This window comes from Lepidothrix coronata, unplaced genomic scaffold (genome assembly GCF_001604755.1).
Source record: "Lepidothrix coronata isolate B3197 unplaced genomic scaffold, Lepidothrix_coronata-1.0 Scaffold84, whole genome shotgun sequence".
In the NCBI taxonomy this organism is placed as follows: domain Eukaryota; kingdom Metazoa; phylum Chordata; class Aves; order Passeriformes; family Pipridae; genus Lepidothrix; species Lepidothrix coronata.
Window position 1 is genome coordinate 3,064,631 of NW_016690264.1, and position 18,498 is coordinate 3,083,128.

General features: G+C 38.0%; 1 protein-coding gene across 1 annotated transcript in view; it reads left to right on the forward strand.

The window, feature by feature from the left end:
- The window catches only part of PRKAR2A (protein kinase cAMP-dependent type II regulatory subunit alpha), a 60,029-nt gene that overhangs the window by 19,039 nt on the left and 22,492 nt on the right, over nucleotides 1-18,498 (forward strand). Inside the window, exon 2 of the mRNA XM_017820600.1 lies at nucleotides 5,045-5,080. Coding sequence (XP_017676089.1) covers nucleotides 5,045-5,080 — 36 coding nt within the window. The remainder of the gene's footprint in view (nucleotides 1-5,044; nucleotides 5,081-18,498) is intronic.

Below are 18,498 nucleotides of genomic sequence, written 5' to 3' on the forward strand. Positions count from 1 at the left end.
CACGCCTCAGATTTATACTCCACTCTGCTTCTGGTATTTCGGCTTTAATGGTTTATAGTGTCAACTTGTTGTTTGGATAATCTTAATTGACTTGTTATATTAGAACAGTTTACATTCTGTTTCTCTTTTTGCCTCTCCTCACATGGGATGATTTTGTGCCATGATTTGATGGGAAAGTACTCTGAAAATCACTGATTTGTTACTTTGTTTTAATAAACCTGATGTTTTGTGTGTATGCTCTTTGTACTCTGAGTACTATACTACGAAGTTTAGGCACCTACTATAAGCTTTGCTCCATCCTTCATCAGGAAACCATCAAAAAATTGTCGAGTTGATTAGAGTTACACAAAAGATCTATATTACATACTCGTGTGCACAATAGCTTAACTTAGTCTGCTGCTATAAATTGTGTGTGAATTTTTATTTATCAGAAACGTGAGCATGTGGGGAATTTTTTTACCCCAGTTGTAATTAGGAAGTGTTCACGGCTCCTAGTAAAAAGCAAAGGGCTTGTGGAGGAGGAGGATGTTTTCAGGGTATCCAATACATCTAATACTGTAACATTGTGCCTGGAATGCCAGTCATTCGTTTGACACTGAATTTCTTTCCTGTGACCCTGAACTGATCTTTAGAGTTTCATTTGTCCTTTCTGTAGGAATTTAATGTTCTTTGGACAGGTAAGAAGAGCATAGCAACAGCTGGGAGAATGATGGTTGTACTTCTGTTCATTTCAGGCTTATGAGGAGTGTGGAGAAGCAGCTTTCCCTGTGATGGTAGTAGTGTACATTGGAAAAAGCCTGATGGTGTTTTTTTTTTAACTAGTCACTTTTCAAAGTCACTGTCAGAGAAGGGAGCCCACGCACTGTAGGAAAAGCATGCTTTTAGGTCTGACCGTAAAGAATGATTTTACTGTCACTTGTTTGCCTTAAACACTTTAATCGTTGGTTTGGTTTGAAAGCAGGTGTAAAAAAAGGTAGTATCTGTGTCCGTTTTTCACCTGTGAGGCTGAGTTTTACACCTACCTGTAGGCATAATCAGAACTCTTGTAAGTTTAAGCTTAGTGAGCCAAAATCCAGCATCAGGTGCTTCAAAGTAAATCTCAATGCCCGAGCAAACTGAAAAATACTGAAGAAATTCCTATTTTGTTACTTTTTGAAAGTATTTAAAAAAAATTTTTAAAATCCCATTCTGTGATTCAGAAATATACATTCCTAATATTTCAAGTGAGAGAAGCCAGTGGAATGGAGGCACTAATGAGTAATAGTACAGCTCTGTAGCAGTACTGCTATTTGATGTAAGATACATTTGTGAATTTAAGTAATGAAATGTACTGTACTGGTTTATTTATGCAAATTATTCAAATAATTTTTTATTAAATACATGTAATGACATACCTTTGCTTTGAGGAAGAAAGGTTTTTTAATCTGAAACAACCCGTTAAGTGTTCCTACCTAGTGCTTAATTCAGTCTGTGCCTCAGGACAGTGCAGAGAACACAGACATGTTCAGCAGACATTTCTCATTTTTCTTGAACAGTGGAGTAGGATCACTGCCCTGAGTCAGTTCTGGCAAAACTGTGGAATGCACAGCTTGATCTGCCTTTCCACTGCCAGAGTCACTTGCCTTTGGCTGCCAGAGAGGAAATTGGGCCGTTTTACTCTCTTCTGGTACAATGGTTTAATTTAACTCAGTTTTTGTTGTGTTTACCCAATTACTGTGTCTTGGTTCCCATGAGCCAAGTAAAAGCAGGAACTGTGCCAAAGGTATGAGACATTTTGGACTTGAATATTGCTGCACCTGAGGTTCTGACATAACGGAGAGCTTACAATGCAATCATCTCACAGCAAAATCTTTTAATCTCATTATAGTCTCTGCAATTAACGTGTAATAACAGTCATGTAATTACCAGAGACATGACCCATTGTTCAACCTGAGCCGTGTCCCACTGGTGTGCAGGGAGGGAATTCAGTTCCAGTTCTAACTGGAGGTACAAAACCTGAAATGTTTCCTGTCTCAAAGCAGGAATTTCATCTTGTTTTTGTAGATTCCGGGTCTGGTCAGTGGTACCAGGTTGATGTGCTGAATTCTCAGGATTCCCGTCACCATGTAGGCAGAGGTTGCTCTGGTGGCTGTGCTGGTCTAAGAGGTTGTTATTGGTGTGTCCCTCATTATTGCTTTAAATTAGATGCCCTTTAGAGCTCAGTCTAAGAGATAGGCTGTGTTTACTGTAAATGTATTATTCCCTTCCGCCCCATCTAGTTTTTTGGAATCTGTCCACAGACTAATGTAGATGTATGTGGGACCTTCAGGAGCTGTTCTCTTAGCAGTCCTTGATTCCAAGCTTTTCTCCATGTACTTCTAGTGACAAAACACAAGGATGCCAGAGGAGTGGCTATAGTGACTGCAATACTGAAAATAGTCATAAGCAAAGAGAGCTTTTCATTGGTACGCCAGAAGGAAAAAAACCCAACCCTAATCTTCTCCAGTAGGAAATGTCAGATTTTCTCTTTAGCATAAAAATAGTCATCTTCTGACAACATATAAAAGTGAACCTGGAATTTTATACATGTTAAAACTGTCACTGGTGTAAGAAATGCAAACTATCATTTTAATCTTAAAAGCTTTGTGGAGGCAGAATAATAGTGCTCTCTTAACTGTCCTTAAAAGGTTATGTGTTTTTCTCATTTTTAACACTGGAAAACTTGATGCAGTTTTGATGACACTGAACCCTGCTATGGGATAAAATAATCAAGATTCTAAAAGAAGACATAGTCTTTGAAAAGTGGATTTTTTTTCTGTTACCCAAAGTACGTCAGAGTTTTCCGTAGTATATTAATTCTGCTCAAAGACACTAAAATGTTAAACATGAGTAAGAAATGGGTGTAGGAATCATGAAGTAGCGAAGAAACTCTGCATGTGGCAGATAGAGTGTGAAACAATGTTTTTACTTACCAACGGTGTTGATTAACAGTATCTGAATCCATATATGAGAGGAGTTAAACATTTACTTGAAACTGTTATGACCTTGATGAGGTGCTTGTGCAGCAAACATCAAATTCTGTTTTGAATTGAGTATTTCTCTTGTAAAAAAATCACTTGGTGGTGGAAACTGAACTAATTGGCTTTGTTCCTCTTGTTCTTCAATACCTGAGAACTGGTAGGCTCTTGGCTGTGTCTCTGGACAGAAGTGGTGAGTGTTCCTGTTTCTTGAGGTCCCAATTTGCCGACTTTAGTGCTCACTGAAACTGGCTCACTTAACTAGTGATAAGACTGAATGTACCATTGCAGGGCACATTGATGTCCAAAGCAGTTTGGTGTCACCACTGGTGACCACAGACAGACCCACGTGGAAAAGTTAAGAACAGGGCAAAATATATAAACACTTTAATTTCAGGGAACTGCACAAGTTTGTTCGTTTAATAAACCTGAATGGATCTGTGTTCCCAATGCCTGTCTCCCTTTAAGGTGAGAGAAAGTTCTCACATCCCTGGTGTCCTTTGGCAAGTGAGATTTATGCTGCCCTTATTTGCAGGAAGGGTTGCTGCTGTCAAAAATTGCTTAAAGGTTTGAAGATAAAGTTGCCTGAATTCTCAGGTTTATTATTCAGTGTTTTTGAACCTCTTCAAGCTTGATGTATGAAACACTGCGTCAGGGTTATTTTTATAGGGGTTATGTCATGTTATAGAAGTTCAGATCTAGATCTAAATTGTAAAATTCAGAATAATCTTGCTTTTAATCCTGAGCTTCTTGTAAAGCTAAGCATTGTCTCCTTGTGAGTAGATTTGGCTGAAAGCTCTATGACATTACCCTGATTATTCCCCCCACCCCAACCTCTTCTGATTTCCTTTATCATTACAAAAGAATACACAATAATAATTTTGATCTTATTTTTCTCACTTATGTGTTTTCATGTAGAGGCAGGGTGGTTCTAAGTGCTCCAGAGAAGCTGAGTTCTTGTGTATTTGCTAAGAAAGCATCGTTCTTCATATTCTGGTGGTGCCAAGATACGCAAGAGTTTGTAACTTCTAAGACATGATGGGATCATTAAGATTGTAGTAGTGTGGGTTTAATACATCTGGCTCTATGATGCATGTGCTTTGATGGGGTATAAGGGCTCATCTAATTCTTGAATGTTTAAAGAATGGAATAAAAAGTTCATTGGTTTTATCAGGAAAAATAGAACTATCCATCAAAAGGAAGAGAATTGGGAAAGCATGAAGCACTCAGAATAAAATTACCTTGGTTGTTAGTTTGGTTGGTGAAGGAGAGCAGAAAGCTTTGGTTTTGTTCTGGGTGAAGCCTTACAGGTTAACTGGTTTTTGTGTTGAGACTGAAGCAGCTCACGAAGGCAGTAACTTGGTTACAGTGAAAAGGACAAAGATGCTGTTTGTTGAAGCTTGGCCTAATGTCAAAATGTATGTGAACAGTGAAAGTCAGGAAGTTCATCCTAAACTAAAGTTCAAGTACCTCGTACAGCCAACAGCACGAACAAAGGAGCAATGGATTATCCATCTCAGAATTTTTCAATTTAAATCCCTTATGGAAGACAGCCTTGGTCAGGGAGAGATGACTGGAGTTATTATGGGAGCACTGCCTTGGTACTCACACAGCTTGTGCTCTGTAGGAGTAGAGAAGGGATTAGCAGTAAGTTCCTTTGGCTTTTGATCCATGTTAAGTAGGTAGAGCTAACCTAAAGTGCTGGAATGTTGTGCAATAACACTAAGTAAAATAGGCTGGGAACTGATGGTAGGTTAAGACTGAGTAACCTCTGTAAAGGTGTATTTTTTTTTCAGAATTAGGTAAAAAAGAACCCCAAGGCTCTTACCAGCTATCTTAGCATGTAATGGCTTTCAGGAATATGTGGTTTAATGTTAAATAAACACTGATTGGCGAGTAAATGGATGAAAGCTTTATATTGAAGCGGTTTATTTTTTTTTGGAAATTTGTATAGGATCGGTGTAGTAAAAATAATAATGATTAATCAAGATGAAGACTTTGTAATAATCAACACAAATGTGTAATTTTGATTATTTTTTTTTTTTCAGCTCCAGTTGTTAACCGATACAACAGAAGAGTATCAGGTATGGTTTCTTTTCTGAGAGTTTAAAGTTTCTGAAATAGTTTTTAAATGTGTATTTGACTAAAGGAATTGCATTAAAAATTACCTTACCCTTATCACTGCCTTATTTGTCATAATTCTTGCAGTATTTTTATTTGAAATAATGATAATTGCTTCTTAATTCACTGTAGACAGCATAGCATAATTTGCCATAATTATTTTGCAGGAAAATGAAAAAATGGCAGCATTTTTCAGCTGTACCACATCTCCTAGTCTTCCGTGTTGCTAAGAATTTTATCTCTGGTTAGAATACAAAAATATGAGGGGAGGAGTTCCCCCTTTCTGCATTGTTTTAGCCCCTGGCTTGTGCAACTGATATTAAATTTGTTGAATTAGTGGCTGCACACTTGTTCTAGAGACACAGATTATACTCTTTTTATTTGTTTGTTTTCTATCTCAACCAATATTAAATGCTTTAATGAGAAGCTGTTATTCCCAACAAATTCTTTTCGAAGTTGGTTTTTGAAAGAGTATCATGTGAACAAAATGTTATGTGAGGATGAGAAGGTACTGCATTATTTTTTCATTTGAGGTGCAGTGTGAATTGCTTTGCATGTGTTACTTTTTTTTGTCTTCAGATATTTAACTAACATTTAGCTGGCCTAGGAGGTGGTTGTTTGGTGAAACCAAAAGCTCTAGTTTTGAGTTCAAGTCTACTCAGTTTGAAATCTGTGTATATGATCTTACATGTTCTTGGGTATGTTAGTTATGGTGGGGCATTGTTGATTTTATATATATATATGCTACATAAATAAGTGGTATATAAATAAATGCAAGATAAATACATGTTTATGTGCAAATTGTCCTTATAGTCATGGAGTTCACTTGCTTTGCTGCTGGTTGCTTGGGTGTGATTAAGGGTATGATTGTGTATTTATACCACTACAAATAAGTAACTGAGTATAATGAGAATTTCATAACTCTTAAAAAATTACAGTGCTGGTAGTTTTGATCTATTATTACATGGGAAATTTAGGCAGGACGGAACTGTATCTTGAATAATGGAGTTTGATACTCTGAAAGTAAATATTGCAAGTCATATATTGTAGAGTATCTTAATCTGGAGGGGCCTAAGACATTTTAATTTCTCTGCTAATTAAACTAATCCATCCTGGAACCTGCTGGTGGAGTAAAATCATACAAATGAGAAGTGAATACATCTCAGATTTAAATTTAAATAAAGGCTGAATTATTTCCAAAGTTAAATATTGAGCTTTATTCAGAAGGCATTTGTTATCTTTTTGAATTTTCAATACTGAAATGTAATATTGGTGCTTACATAGTACTGAGCTGGTCCTAGTTAAAAAACAGGTTTAGTCATTTAAGGGGGTCTAAAGGTTAATGTGAACAACTAAACAGCAAATGTAAAATTGAATTGCTAACTTGTGCAATTAGATTAAGGAGCACTGTTTAGTTTCTTAATAATGCTGCTGCTTCAGGAAAAGCTAGAATAATTCAGAGTTTACAGTTCATCTTAGAATTGTCATGGAGACAAACAATCATAGAATATATATATATTACTACTTTGTGTTAAATATTTTTTTATTGTGAAAAGTTCTCCAGTTTCTCTCTCTATACACTGCATAGGTCACGATCAGCGTGGGATTTGTTAAAATGCAAAGGCGATGCAAACAGCATCCATGTGTGCACAAAGAGATGCTGTTTGCCTACTCTTGGCAGGAAAAGTAGAGAAACCTACTGGTTTGGGCTGGGGGGGAGTTGTTTGGTGGTTTTTTTGCACTCCATACCTGCTGTGTCTGTCAAGAAGTTACCCAGATAGGAACAAGACTGGCAGGGCTCTGCTGGGGCACTGAACTCAGCTCCCTGCCATCACAGGCAACCACATTTTACAATCTCTTGCATAAAATGAGTGACTCATTTGCTGGTTTTGGTGCTCTGGATTTGATTTGATTTCCCTGTTAGATGCCTTAGGTTTTAAGCAACTTTTCATTCTGCAATTAATAAAAATAATGCAAATAATAAAATAATGAGACAAAGATAGGTTTTGCCTTTACAAACCAACAAAACAGCAAATACCAAACCAACATTGCCTTACAGATTACTCAGCGTAGTATCTAAACATTTCTGGTTTTAACTAATTAAGTAAAGCAGAACAAACCACGGAGAAGAAAAGCTGTCACATAATTCTTTTTGTAATTGCATTTAGTGTATTCTTTTCTGGACTTGTCTTCAGAGGAGCCTTCTGCTAGTCTGTGTTGACCCTTGTCAGTCTGACCAGGGATTGCTGTGTTTCCAGTGCAGTGTATATTTGTAAGGGCAGTGAAGAGCAGTGTTAAGTTGCTTGCTGCTGTCAAGATTTACATGCACAAAATTGTAGATTTACAGAGAAGAGTTTAAAAACTCGCATGGGGAATATAAAAGAAAATACTTAAAATCTGGCTGCCTAGGGAATTATGGCGTTGCTCTCATTTTTCACTAGGTCAAAAATGAAAGGAGAAATATAATTTTAATTAAAGGAGGAGTTGATAAAGTAATTGACTACATTATACATACAGTGTAGGACAGGCTAACAGTTGTTCTGGTAAACTCTTCAACTAGAGATATGTTTTTGGAGAGTAACAATTGTTTATTATGTTCTTGTATATGTAACAGTTACTTCTAAATTGCTTTATTAATGTCCTCAGTCTTAAATTTGGAGTGTTTACTACTGGTCAGTTGTGATTAGCTGCCTGCAGATAACAGGATTATCATGGTTCCCTTGGTGGACCTAATGCAAATTCTAGGGATACATAAACCCATAGAATAAGTCTATTGTAATGATTACTAGACTTTCATTTAGGTGTTTATTTTTAGTTACAAAACCTCTAAACTGTTCTGGAAAATACTGCCAGTATTGTAAATATTTAGCTGTCATTCTATAAGACTTACTCAAAATGTGAGTTCTCTGTTGGTCAGGAATTTTATTTTTGCACTTCTTGAAAACCTTGAGCAAATTAGATTACCTCTGGTTTATGCAGTACTACAGTAAAATACTTCAAATCAGGACTGAAGAAAACTGCTTGCCAAATGGTAGTCTGTTAGAAAGGTCAAGCTGACCTTGTACAATAAAACATACTTAGTCTATATTCTTTTTGTCCAAAAGAAGAATTAATTTTATTTCCACAGTTCTCAAATCATTGACCAAAAGTGATGATACTGCTTTTATATCCTATAAGTGGTAGTAGCACAGCCTCACATACCACTTCTTTTTACTAAATCTGTAGTACTGAGAACTCAGGGATTCATTCTGCTCATTTGTGCTCCCTGTTTCTTTAACATTTGCTGCTATTTCATCCCCCAGGCTGAGGTGCTCTCTGAGGGGGAGGGATGGTGTTGCCTTGTGTGCCTTTAAATTCTGCCAAATGGTTTGGCAGCTGTAAAGGCTCTGCAGGGAATCCCATTTGCTCCTTGACCAGAGAAACGTGGCTTTTTGTGCTGGCCAGAGGTTCAGCCAGCAAAGCAGGGATCCATGGATGGGATAGTGAGAAACCCCATGGACTGTGCAGGAGGGTCATCCTGGAAAAGGGGGGCTTATCTAATCACATTCATGGAATTATTTATAGAAGTGCAGAGTGGTAGTGTTCTCATGAAGAGAAACAGCCTTTTCCAGGGAACACTAGGAGGGAGAAGGAGAAATGAGAGCTTGATGTTCCCCTAGAAATCAATCTAGTAAATAGCTGGCTCGTGTGTGGCATGTTGGCTGTGTAACATGTTGAGAGCCATGGTGTGCACACAAACCCCAGCGTTGCTCGGCTCTGATTTGTGTACAAGCCTGGCTTGATGAAAATACTCCTGTTTGCAAAATCATAAGCCATCCCTACGTAGAAACTGAAAAGGAAAAAGAACACCTCACTAATCTGAAACCCTCCTGACTATGGGGTGCCACAGACTGTGGTGCCATGGGCAATTTCAGTGCTAATTACCCAGCAGACCAGTCGTCTTGCTGCTGCTTTAAGTGAATTAGCAATGTCTGAGCCTTCTGCCAATGTAACCCATCTGCCCAGGCTTGGATTGGATGGCCTAAAACCCACATAGATTCCTTCCTCCCAAGAATTCATACTTGCTTCATTACATTCCTTAATCTTTCCCCAAGCATACGGGCTCCTGACAAACTTAATTCTGTTAGTCACTTCATTTTCTGTAATGCAAGAGACTGCAGAGCACACCAGTGAATATCCCAGCCCTTGGTTAGTGACTACAAGGTGCAGGGAGGTGGGAGAAATCAGTGATACCTCCTTTCTCAAGTAATAATATTAAAACTATTTCAAAACTAGAGGAGGAGAGCATGGATAATTGTCCCACTACTGATATGTAACATTGAGGAGAATTTTGCTCCTGGTAGGATATGAATGAAAGTTAATTGTGTTTTTGGAATGAAGGGTGTGACGCCCACTACAGTCTCACTTGTGCATAGTTTCTCCTCTTTTAGTTTTAGCATATTTCAATAAAGTTTTTTGCTAGATTTCTGTACTGCCTTTTCTAGACACCTTTAATTCATTCTACAGAACTCCCACTCTCCAGCAGACTTGCTGATATCTCCTTGGGATAGGAAAAAGCTGACAAAATGTGACACCCATAGCATATACGTGTGACAGAAGGTTTTAATCTTTTTTTCTCTAATTATTTCTGTTTGTCTCAATGACCTGGTATAATATATCTCTCTTGCATATGTCTGTACTCCGTCCTGCAGTCTTCCTTTGGCCTCAGTGGGATAGGAATGAGATTACAGTTTTCACATTCAGCAACTATAAGCAGAATAATTGACCTATATAATCTAGGGAATCAATATGTGATAGTTATTTCCTTAATATTTTTATACTGGCAAAGTAACATGACTGTCAGGATCTGTGCCTGTTTTCATGTTAATATAAAAAGTAATCAAATAAACAAGACTTGCCTGAGTTAGTCCCTTTGGAAGAGTAGCTTTCAGCAGAGACTCCTTGAAATGAGAAGGATCAAATCTGCTGTTCCTGGAGCTAGGTGCTAAGTCCTCCCCTAAGGTAGGATTGCTGAATAAAGGTTTCATATGTAGAGGATAATTTTGTTTAAATGTTACTGAACCCTGTTTTCCTGTGTACAGCAAACATTAGCACTGTGTGGGACACTGACAGTTCCCATTGTCAGTGACTCCAGCAGATGCTGGGTTCGAAATCAGTATTTTTGGTGTTTCTCTTGTCTCTAGCAATCTGATATGACAGTATGGTTTGGTGTTGTGGAGGTTTGTTTTGGTTTCTTTTTGTTGTATTTGAGTAATTTTGTATTTTGAATAATCTGTAAATTGATGTTCCCTGACAGTTTCTGGCTTTTTCTTTCCACATAAACTTCCATAAGAAGCCTTGTATGACTGTTGGTTCTTCCAAGTCACTAATTCTTCCCTATTTTGTCAATAGAGGGGACTCCTTACCTTGAACTCTTCATTAGTCTGGCTCCTGCCAAAAATTAGCAATCTTCTCATAAGTTACATATGTCTTTAAAGTCTGGTATCTCTCTGAGCTTTCTAGTGAGATACATAATTTTCTTCACATCCTGGCAAGTTGAGAGGTCAGGATATGATAATATTACACATAGTAAATTCTTTTTAGTAGCCTTTAAAAATGACAGCTTTCAGGTTTTCTAATAAAGCTTTTATGTTAATTATTGCCACGCAGCATGTTAGCATTTGGTAAAGAATGCTGTCTTGGGATCCTGTTAAATTGGGACATCTAAATAGTAGCTTTGAAGCAAGAGGCAACACTTCTCTTGGGAGGTTGTTTTGAGTGTTTTCTCCTGCAGGATACTATCTATACTTCAGTGATAGAATCTCATCCCTTGAAATCATCCAGGGAGGAAGACTGAGTGGTGATTTTTCTGTGCTATTCTCTTTGCTTTATACTTATCAGACTATCTGACTATCAGAGGATGACTTGAAAATCATGATCTGATTTCTTCTCTTGTGGCTATTTAATGAATTTCTATATTGATTATTCACCATCTTACAAAACTGATGGCACAATAACTTCTGCTGAAAGGTTTTCAGGCAGGTGATAAATGATAAAGACTTTTTGAGTTCAAAAATTCACATTTGTACAAATGGCACAAACAGTTTTCCTGTATCAGCAACCTGATGCTTCTGTGATTTTTTTTTTTTTGCTAGCCTTACTGATTGCAAAACTGATATCATAACTAGAGTGAAAATAATTAATTCATTTTGAAAAATGTTGATATGAGCAAAAGCCAAGCGTGTGGGATGACAGATGAAAGTGGTGATAAATTGTGTGGGTGCTTCTCCTGTAAGAAAGTGTCTGAATCATTATTCATTAAACCAAAAAAGCTTGTTTTCTCTGTTTGCAATATTGGGACTTATTTAAAAATTCCTGGCATGTGATTGACATCCAGTGAATAATGAAAAGCTTATATTTGGAAATTAACAGTCGTGACTTCACAATTACTTGGATTTCACAGTGTTGTGAATAATTGTAATTCTGATCGGGTTTTTTTTCTGGCATAAAGAGAAATACACCACAGTGAGCATCCTTATTTAAAACTTAATTCAGTGGAATACCTGGTCAGATGAATTCTGATCCAATCTACTCAGTGCACATAAGTGCTACAGTGGAGTAGAATTCATTCAGGTTTTGTCTTTTAAATTTATTCTTTCTAAATAATTGTTCATGCTTAGGCGCCACATAACCATGAAAAGTTGCTCTTCTGATGTCAAATGTTTTAACTGAAATCAGTGCTTATTAATCAGGAGCAAAAGTATAGCTATGCACATTTTTAAGCAATTAATGCAGTATGGACCAGTTTTTCAAAAGTATTCAAGTAGCAAAAGGTGCTAGTGATTAACTTCTGTTAATTGTTTTACATTAAAAACCTTTTAAAAGCTTACAGAAATGCTAGTCCTTATCTTTAGATACATAAATGCTTTTGAAAATATCAGCCTTCAACTGATGGTTCAAATAAAATTTAATTCTCTCACTTTTTGATAGGTTGGAATTTAATTTTCTTCTTTTGTGAGATGAAAAAGAGAGTAGCTTTTTTTTATTATTATTTTTTATTTGAATTCAAGCTGGTTTTCAACAATAAAAGCCCAGATAAAAATATTCCTTCATGGTTTGTTGTGCACAAGAGACTGAAAGCAAACACACTAGAGGAAATCTCAAAATGCCTGTCACAATACAGGCTGAAAGGGCAGTTTTATACCTAGTGCAAAATATGGTGCTGTGATTGATGTACATCTGTGGAGTGACCCTGGGAGTTAAATGAGATTTGCATTTTTTCTTGTGAATATATAAGGCAGCACTTTATCCCTTTTTTAATATGAAGTTTTAGACAAAGTCATAGATGATTTTATGCCCTTAATACACTCATGCAAGTTTAGGTTGCTGTTACTTCAGATTAATGTGAAATGGGTTGAATAGTCCATATAGAACAGAAAAGCTTAAACAAACATGATTTAGATACGAAGGGGTATCCCATGTATTTTCAGAAGCTTCACTCAGTCATTTTTAACACCAGAACATCTTGATGAGGCTGTGCATACTCCAAATAATGGAAGGCTTTACTAGAATACTGAAACACTCACTACAGGGAATATAATGGCAATATGAAAACCCACTACAGGAAATTCTAAAGCAACCTCAGGAACTGTTGTGAGCACTTTAAATGCTCTCTTTTAAAGAGAGACTTAAATCAGGACTTGACTGGGACGTGGCTTGTGTGTGGGTACTTGGCTGCCTGAAGCACTGACCTGATTTGGGTTAGTGTGTCTGAATGTGTGTGTTTCCCATGTCTCCAAAATTTGGGAGAGAAAGGAGCGTAATCTTGTTAAACACACTAATGTTCTCTAATGGAAAAACACAAAACTAAGTGATCAGACATAAAGCACACAAGTTCCAAGTGATGAAGTTCTGCCCAATATTAGTCTTTTACCAGCCCACCTCAACTGTGTATTTCCTGTGAAGGGAATCCATTTGTTCCGTGAGCCACTGAAGTCCAGAACTGGCTCATCCAGGAGATGAGTTGCATCGAGTGAAAGAATTACACCTTCCCCATGGCTGGCATTCACCAGGGCATGGGAGTTGCTCAGCAGCCACACAGGAATGGGGGGGGGGGACCTACTGGGTTTTTCTTCAGGGAGTCAGACAGTAGGTTCCCACATTTCCTGTTTTGCCTGTGTGCCAGGAAAGGAAGGAGTTGTTTCCAAGCACAGGGACCTGGGGGCTTCCATATCATTCTTCTGCACAAAATCCTTGTGTGTCAAAGCCATGCTAGTTTTGTATTGTTCCCTGTTGCTCCAGGTAAATAGGTGTTGCTTGTTCTATTGAGGGTAATGGGAATTTTAATATATTTGGATGTTCTCTAGAAATCTTTAAAAATCATATCTAAGTTGCTGAACCATTAATTTCAGGAATGCCTTCTAACACTTTGACATCTTTCAATTCTCTATCATGATAGATGTCAGAAAGATGTGGGTGATTTTCATTGCTAAATGAAATTTTAGGGCTCTGCTCTAACACAGAAGCGCTTCAGTGCACTTTTCCCAAGATGCTGGAGGTTCTTTTAAAGTATTATGTGCCTTACTGCAGGTTTAGCAATTCACATAGCAGAATTGCCAGTATAAATCCAAATAATGCCTTATCTGGAAACTGAAACAAAATTTCTTATTTCTAGACTGGAAAAACACTTTTCCTTTTTTATTCCTCAGCTAGATTATCTCTTCTATCTGCTGTTTGCAACTAAAAGCCTGTAAGATACATGACTTTTTTTGGAGTAGGGTGTATATTTGAGCCGTTTCTTGGAACTTGTGCTGTTTTGATGGAAACTGAATGTAAAATGAACATTCTCTGTGCTGTTTTTTACTGAGAGAAAGTATCACTCTGTTTATCAGGCACATAAACATTACTGGTGCTTAATTTCTGGATTTATCTGCCTTGCTTACGCAACACATTTGAGAACATGTTAAGAGTTATGTGATGGGCTAAACCAGAAGATCATTAAAGCAGAAGGCTCGCTTCTACAATTGTGAATCTGGGTGCTCTGAAATAGTAGTAGCATCATGTTTTCCAGGAGACCTTTTTTATGGATGACTATCTCATCGGTAAGGCTCTCTTAGAAGGCTTGAACAAGGTCAGCAGCATGTTTATCCATTTCAGTCTTCTGATTTCTTAACTTCAAGAATAAAGCTTGCTTCACATGAATTTCCCAGGCTTCACCACATGGAATACTATATAACTCTCAAATACCCTGCTGCTGTTTTGAGATTTCTGTTTAAATGTAGTAAAGAGAGTTGGAAACAGAAGAAGCAAATTGTAAATTACTCTTTTAAGATTGAAAGAACAATATTATGAGTTTGGTTGTTACCATGTCAGAGCTGTGAACTCCCTTGATCAGCCACATGGAAAACTTTCATATTTTTAGTTATTCCTCTACTGTGATCGAGATATTTTTTATGTTTTAGTTTTCATGCAGACTCACCTCTTACTGCAAGGCCCAGAGCACACCACTGTCTGATGGGATGCTGAGCTCTCTTGTTGTGAATTGAGACATGGAAACCAAAAGTGCAGGAGCCTTAGTTGTGGTTTCGCAGGTGATTCTGTGAAATCGGGTGATATTGTCCCTCAGCTCCTCCAGCTGTACAGGAGACAGGCTACTTGCAGCACCTGGAGTGAGATGGGAGGGTATGACCCTTTAACCATGTATGAGCATGCAAAGTGGAAGGATAAGTTAAAACACTTTGCATAACTCATACATAAAGGCATTAAGTAAAAGTTGTGCCTCGATATAACTAAACAGCCAACTACATGAAGCAAATGCAATGATAAACAGCTGTTGGTTAAAAAAAAAAAAAAAAAAGGCAAATGTCACGTTCATCTGGTTATACCGAAGAGGTAGAGTAGAAATACTTAAGAGAATTCTGTCTCCAGTCCTGCATTGGCACAAGTTTTTTATTTTAATTGCTCCTGAGTAGGAGGAGGATTTAAACAAAGATATGCGGGCTGAGGATTGCCTTCTGAAGTTTTGTTGCAGTTCAGTAGGACCTTCCCCCCCCAATTTGCCTCTTAGTTGATAGGGAATGTCTTTCCCTAATAGATCGCTGGAGCAGGTTCCCAGGTGTGCTGTGGTCTATGGTTTGTCTGGAGCTGTGTCCCTGAGTCAGTTCACTGGGGCAGTTTCCAGGCCAGATCCTGTGTGTTGCAGAGGGAGTTAAGCAAAACACAACAAAACCCCCAACGCTTAACAAAGCCTACCTAGAAATAATAATTAAGCAGGAATGCATTGTATCATGTTAAAAGTGCTTCATATTTGTCTTTAAATCTAGTTGAAGCAGTATTGTCTGCATGTAATGCTTTCATTACATGTGTCTAAAGATATGAATCTAATAGACTGTGATTATTTACTTTCCGTTTATTATTCGAGGTCTTTCATCATGAAAGTTCTTGTTTGCCCCTAGGGAAATGTAATTTTAAATACTTTGCCAAATCTTCCTGTAGTGGAAAAAAATTTGATTTGTTGCTGTATCATTTCAATGGCTGTTCTGCTGTAATGAATTGTCTAAATTGTTTTACTCTACATCTGATGATAAAGCCTTTTAAAGAAACACTTAAAACCATATTTTTATTAATCTCTATGAATTTAATAAGAACATTTGAAGAAAGCATTAGAATATATAAAACAAATGTACATATGGCAATGATTGTCAACCAGTTGTCATAATTTTAAAGGGCTTATTGTGTTTTCTGTACTTAAAGCCTCTTGGGAGAAAAAGTGTCTGTGCATGTAAAGTTGGATTTCCTGCAAAGGAAACACCCACATTATCATAAAAGGTTGCATTTATAATTGATTGTGCAGTCTGTTCTGAACTCATGACTGAAACATAATATGAAATAGGAATGTGTGACAGTGGCATCATGGTTTTGTCACAAGCCATTGTCACCGGAAGTATTGCATTTCTGTTTTGATTGAAATAAAACAAGCTGGAGAAGTCTGATTTAGATAACACTGCTGTAAAGTACATAATCATACTGAGGGAATGGTTACAAAGGTTTCTAAAGGCAAGGATAGCAAGCCCTGTAACACATCATGCACATCTCTTAGGTGCCCCAGCCTCCCTGGGCAGAAGCATTTATCCAGGATTGTGCCTTGGGGCAGCTGTGAGCCGGGGCGGGCCCTTCAAGCTCTGCCTGTGAGCTGTTTCACTACTCTGTTGAAATAGTGGGCCTTGAGGAACATCATCCACATCAGAGATGGGCATTTTCAAGTTGAGTCTGGGCTGAAACTGAAGCTTAGGGTAAGGCAGGTGAACACTTGCACCTTTTGCTGCGTTGTGCAATAGCAGAGAGGCAACACTGGCTTTTCACAGAGCTGGGTGAAACAGTGCAGGGGTTTAAGGCCTTACAGGCTCTGTCAGTGTCTCATAGGCTTCTTTGCCTGACTGAGTGATCTGTGCAGCTCTCCAGCCTGAGCAAGCTTTGAGACCAAGTGTGGAGCTGTGCCTGAACCTGTAATCGGGACTGGACTGAGCTGGTTTGGCACAGCCACACTGAGTGACTTTGTATCTTCATAGTTAATCTGTAACACAGAACGACACTGCCTGTGAAGAACTGAATTGATTTTACTTTAATTTCCTTTTAACTTTAAATGACATTTGAAGCCATTTCAAGAACCAAAAATCCGTTGTTTTCCTTTGCTACTGAAATTCATTATTTCTAAATATTCCTCAACTGAAAAATCTTAAATTTGATTTGACATACGTGGCCATGCAACTGGTTGTGTGTTGAACATTCTGCATTGGTATTTGACAAAATTTGAGGGGGTGCTCTTTTCTCAAGTCCTGATCACTGTAAATCGTGTCTTAGTTATGCATCTATAAGAATTAAGAATGAAGTCAGGAGGTGGTAGTGCTTTGGGTTATCCTGCATCTAGGGGTTGTCATGTGGCACTTAAAAGTACAATAGAACGACCAGTCTAATAAGATTCAAGATCTGAGTTTCGGGCTGATGGAACAACATTCATTTTGAGAAAAAAATAACATTTGATTTCAGTCTGTTCTCATTAGTGAATTGAAGGCTGAAACAGCTGATTTTCCTGCAGATGGCTTAACTGTTCTTCAGGTTCCAGTGTTGCTTTTCTATCTGTCATAAATGTGAAAATGGTTCAGGTGCTGCAGATGGGTGCAGGTTCTGTTTCCCACTTGCTGGATCGAGGTATGAATCTGTCGTCTGCTTTGACATGGTGAGATCTTTCACTTGGGAATCAAAGTGCAATTTCTAAAACAAAAAGTACTGAGCTAACCAGCAACAGAAGTGAGAGGAAACTTGAAGTTGTTTCTCAAGTGCAGAAAATCACGTTGAGCTGTGCCAGCAAAGACCTATGTATAAATGCTGTTTAAGCTTCCTAATTCATCTGACTACATCATTTTGAAGTGCAACTCAGCTGTCAAAGAGGGAATGACAAGACCCTGGAAGTGGTCACCTTTCCAGCTGGCATATTGCTCCCAGAAGAGGCTTTGCATCTGTCTCTTGAGAGACAGACATATGAAATGTTTGAAGCTTTGACAAACTCAAATGCAAAGAACATCACAATACATGTAGTGTAAGATTAGTCACCTGAATAAATAACTGGAAAAGTGGTTCTGCACATACTACTCTGGGTGGATTTTTATTATTGGGGCTGATAGGATCAGCTGGAGGTGATGCATCCTCATAAGTAAGGAGGAGTAAGTAGGATTTCACTCCAGAGTACAGAAGGTGCTATCCAAAATTGCAAAGGAAGTGTGACAGAGCATCTATTTGCTACTTGTTTCAATAGCAACAGAAATATTAATAATGCATTCACCTTACATAAAACATGGAAGTTCAATTTCTTTCTTTTGTATGTGTCTAAAGGTATTCAGGCCTCAGCCTCTTGGCTGCTATTTTGAAGAAAACAAGCAGTGATCTCTCAGGGACCAGGATGGTGTGCTCTATTTCTCTCAGAGGCTGTGATGGCTTGCCAGAGCTAAATGTTCAACTATTATGCAGATTTGCACGGAGTGCAAGGACTTTGATCTTGACAAAACTCGTATTTTGCCGAACAATATTATTTTGAGAGTGATTAAAACATGCATAAACAAAGGTGTCTTGCTACTTCTCATTCTCTCCCCACCCCTTGCTTTCCCCTCAACCATCCACTGCTGATGTCATTGCTGCAGCTACAAAGATCTTGGTTGCTTTCAGATGCTGTCACCTGCATAACAGCAGCGATTGAACTGTGTCATTTCTGAGCCTTCAGAAGTGTTAACAGATGTGCCTGTTCTTGAAAGCCAAAGAAGGTGCAGCATGAGAGAAACCTAAAGTTGCTGTAGAAGCTGCAGGAGCTAAGAGATTAAATGTAGATGGTAGGATAAAAAGCTGAATTTCT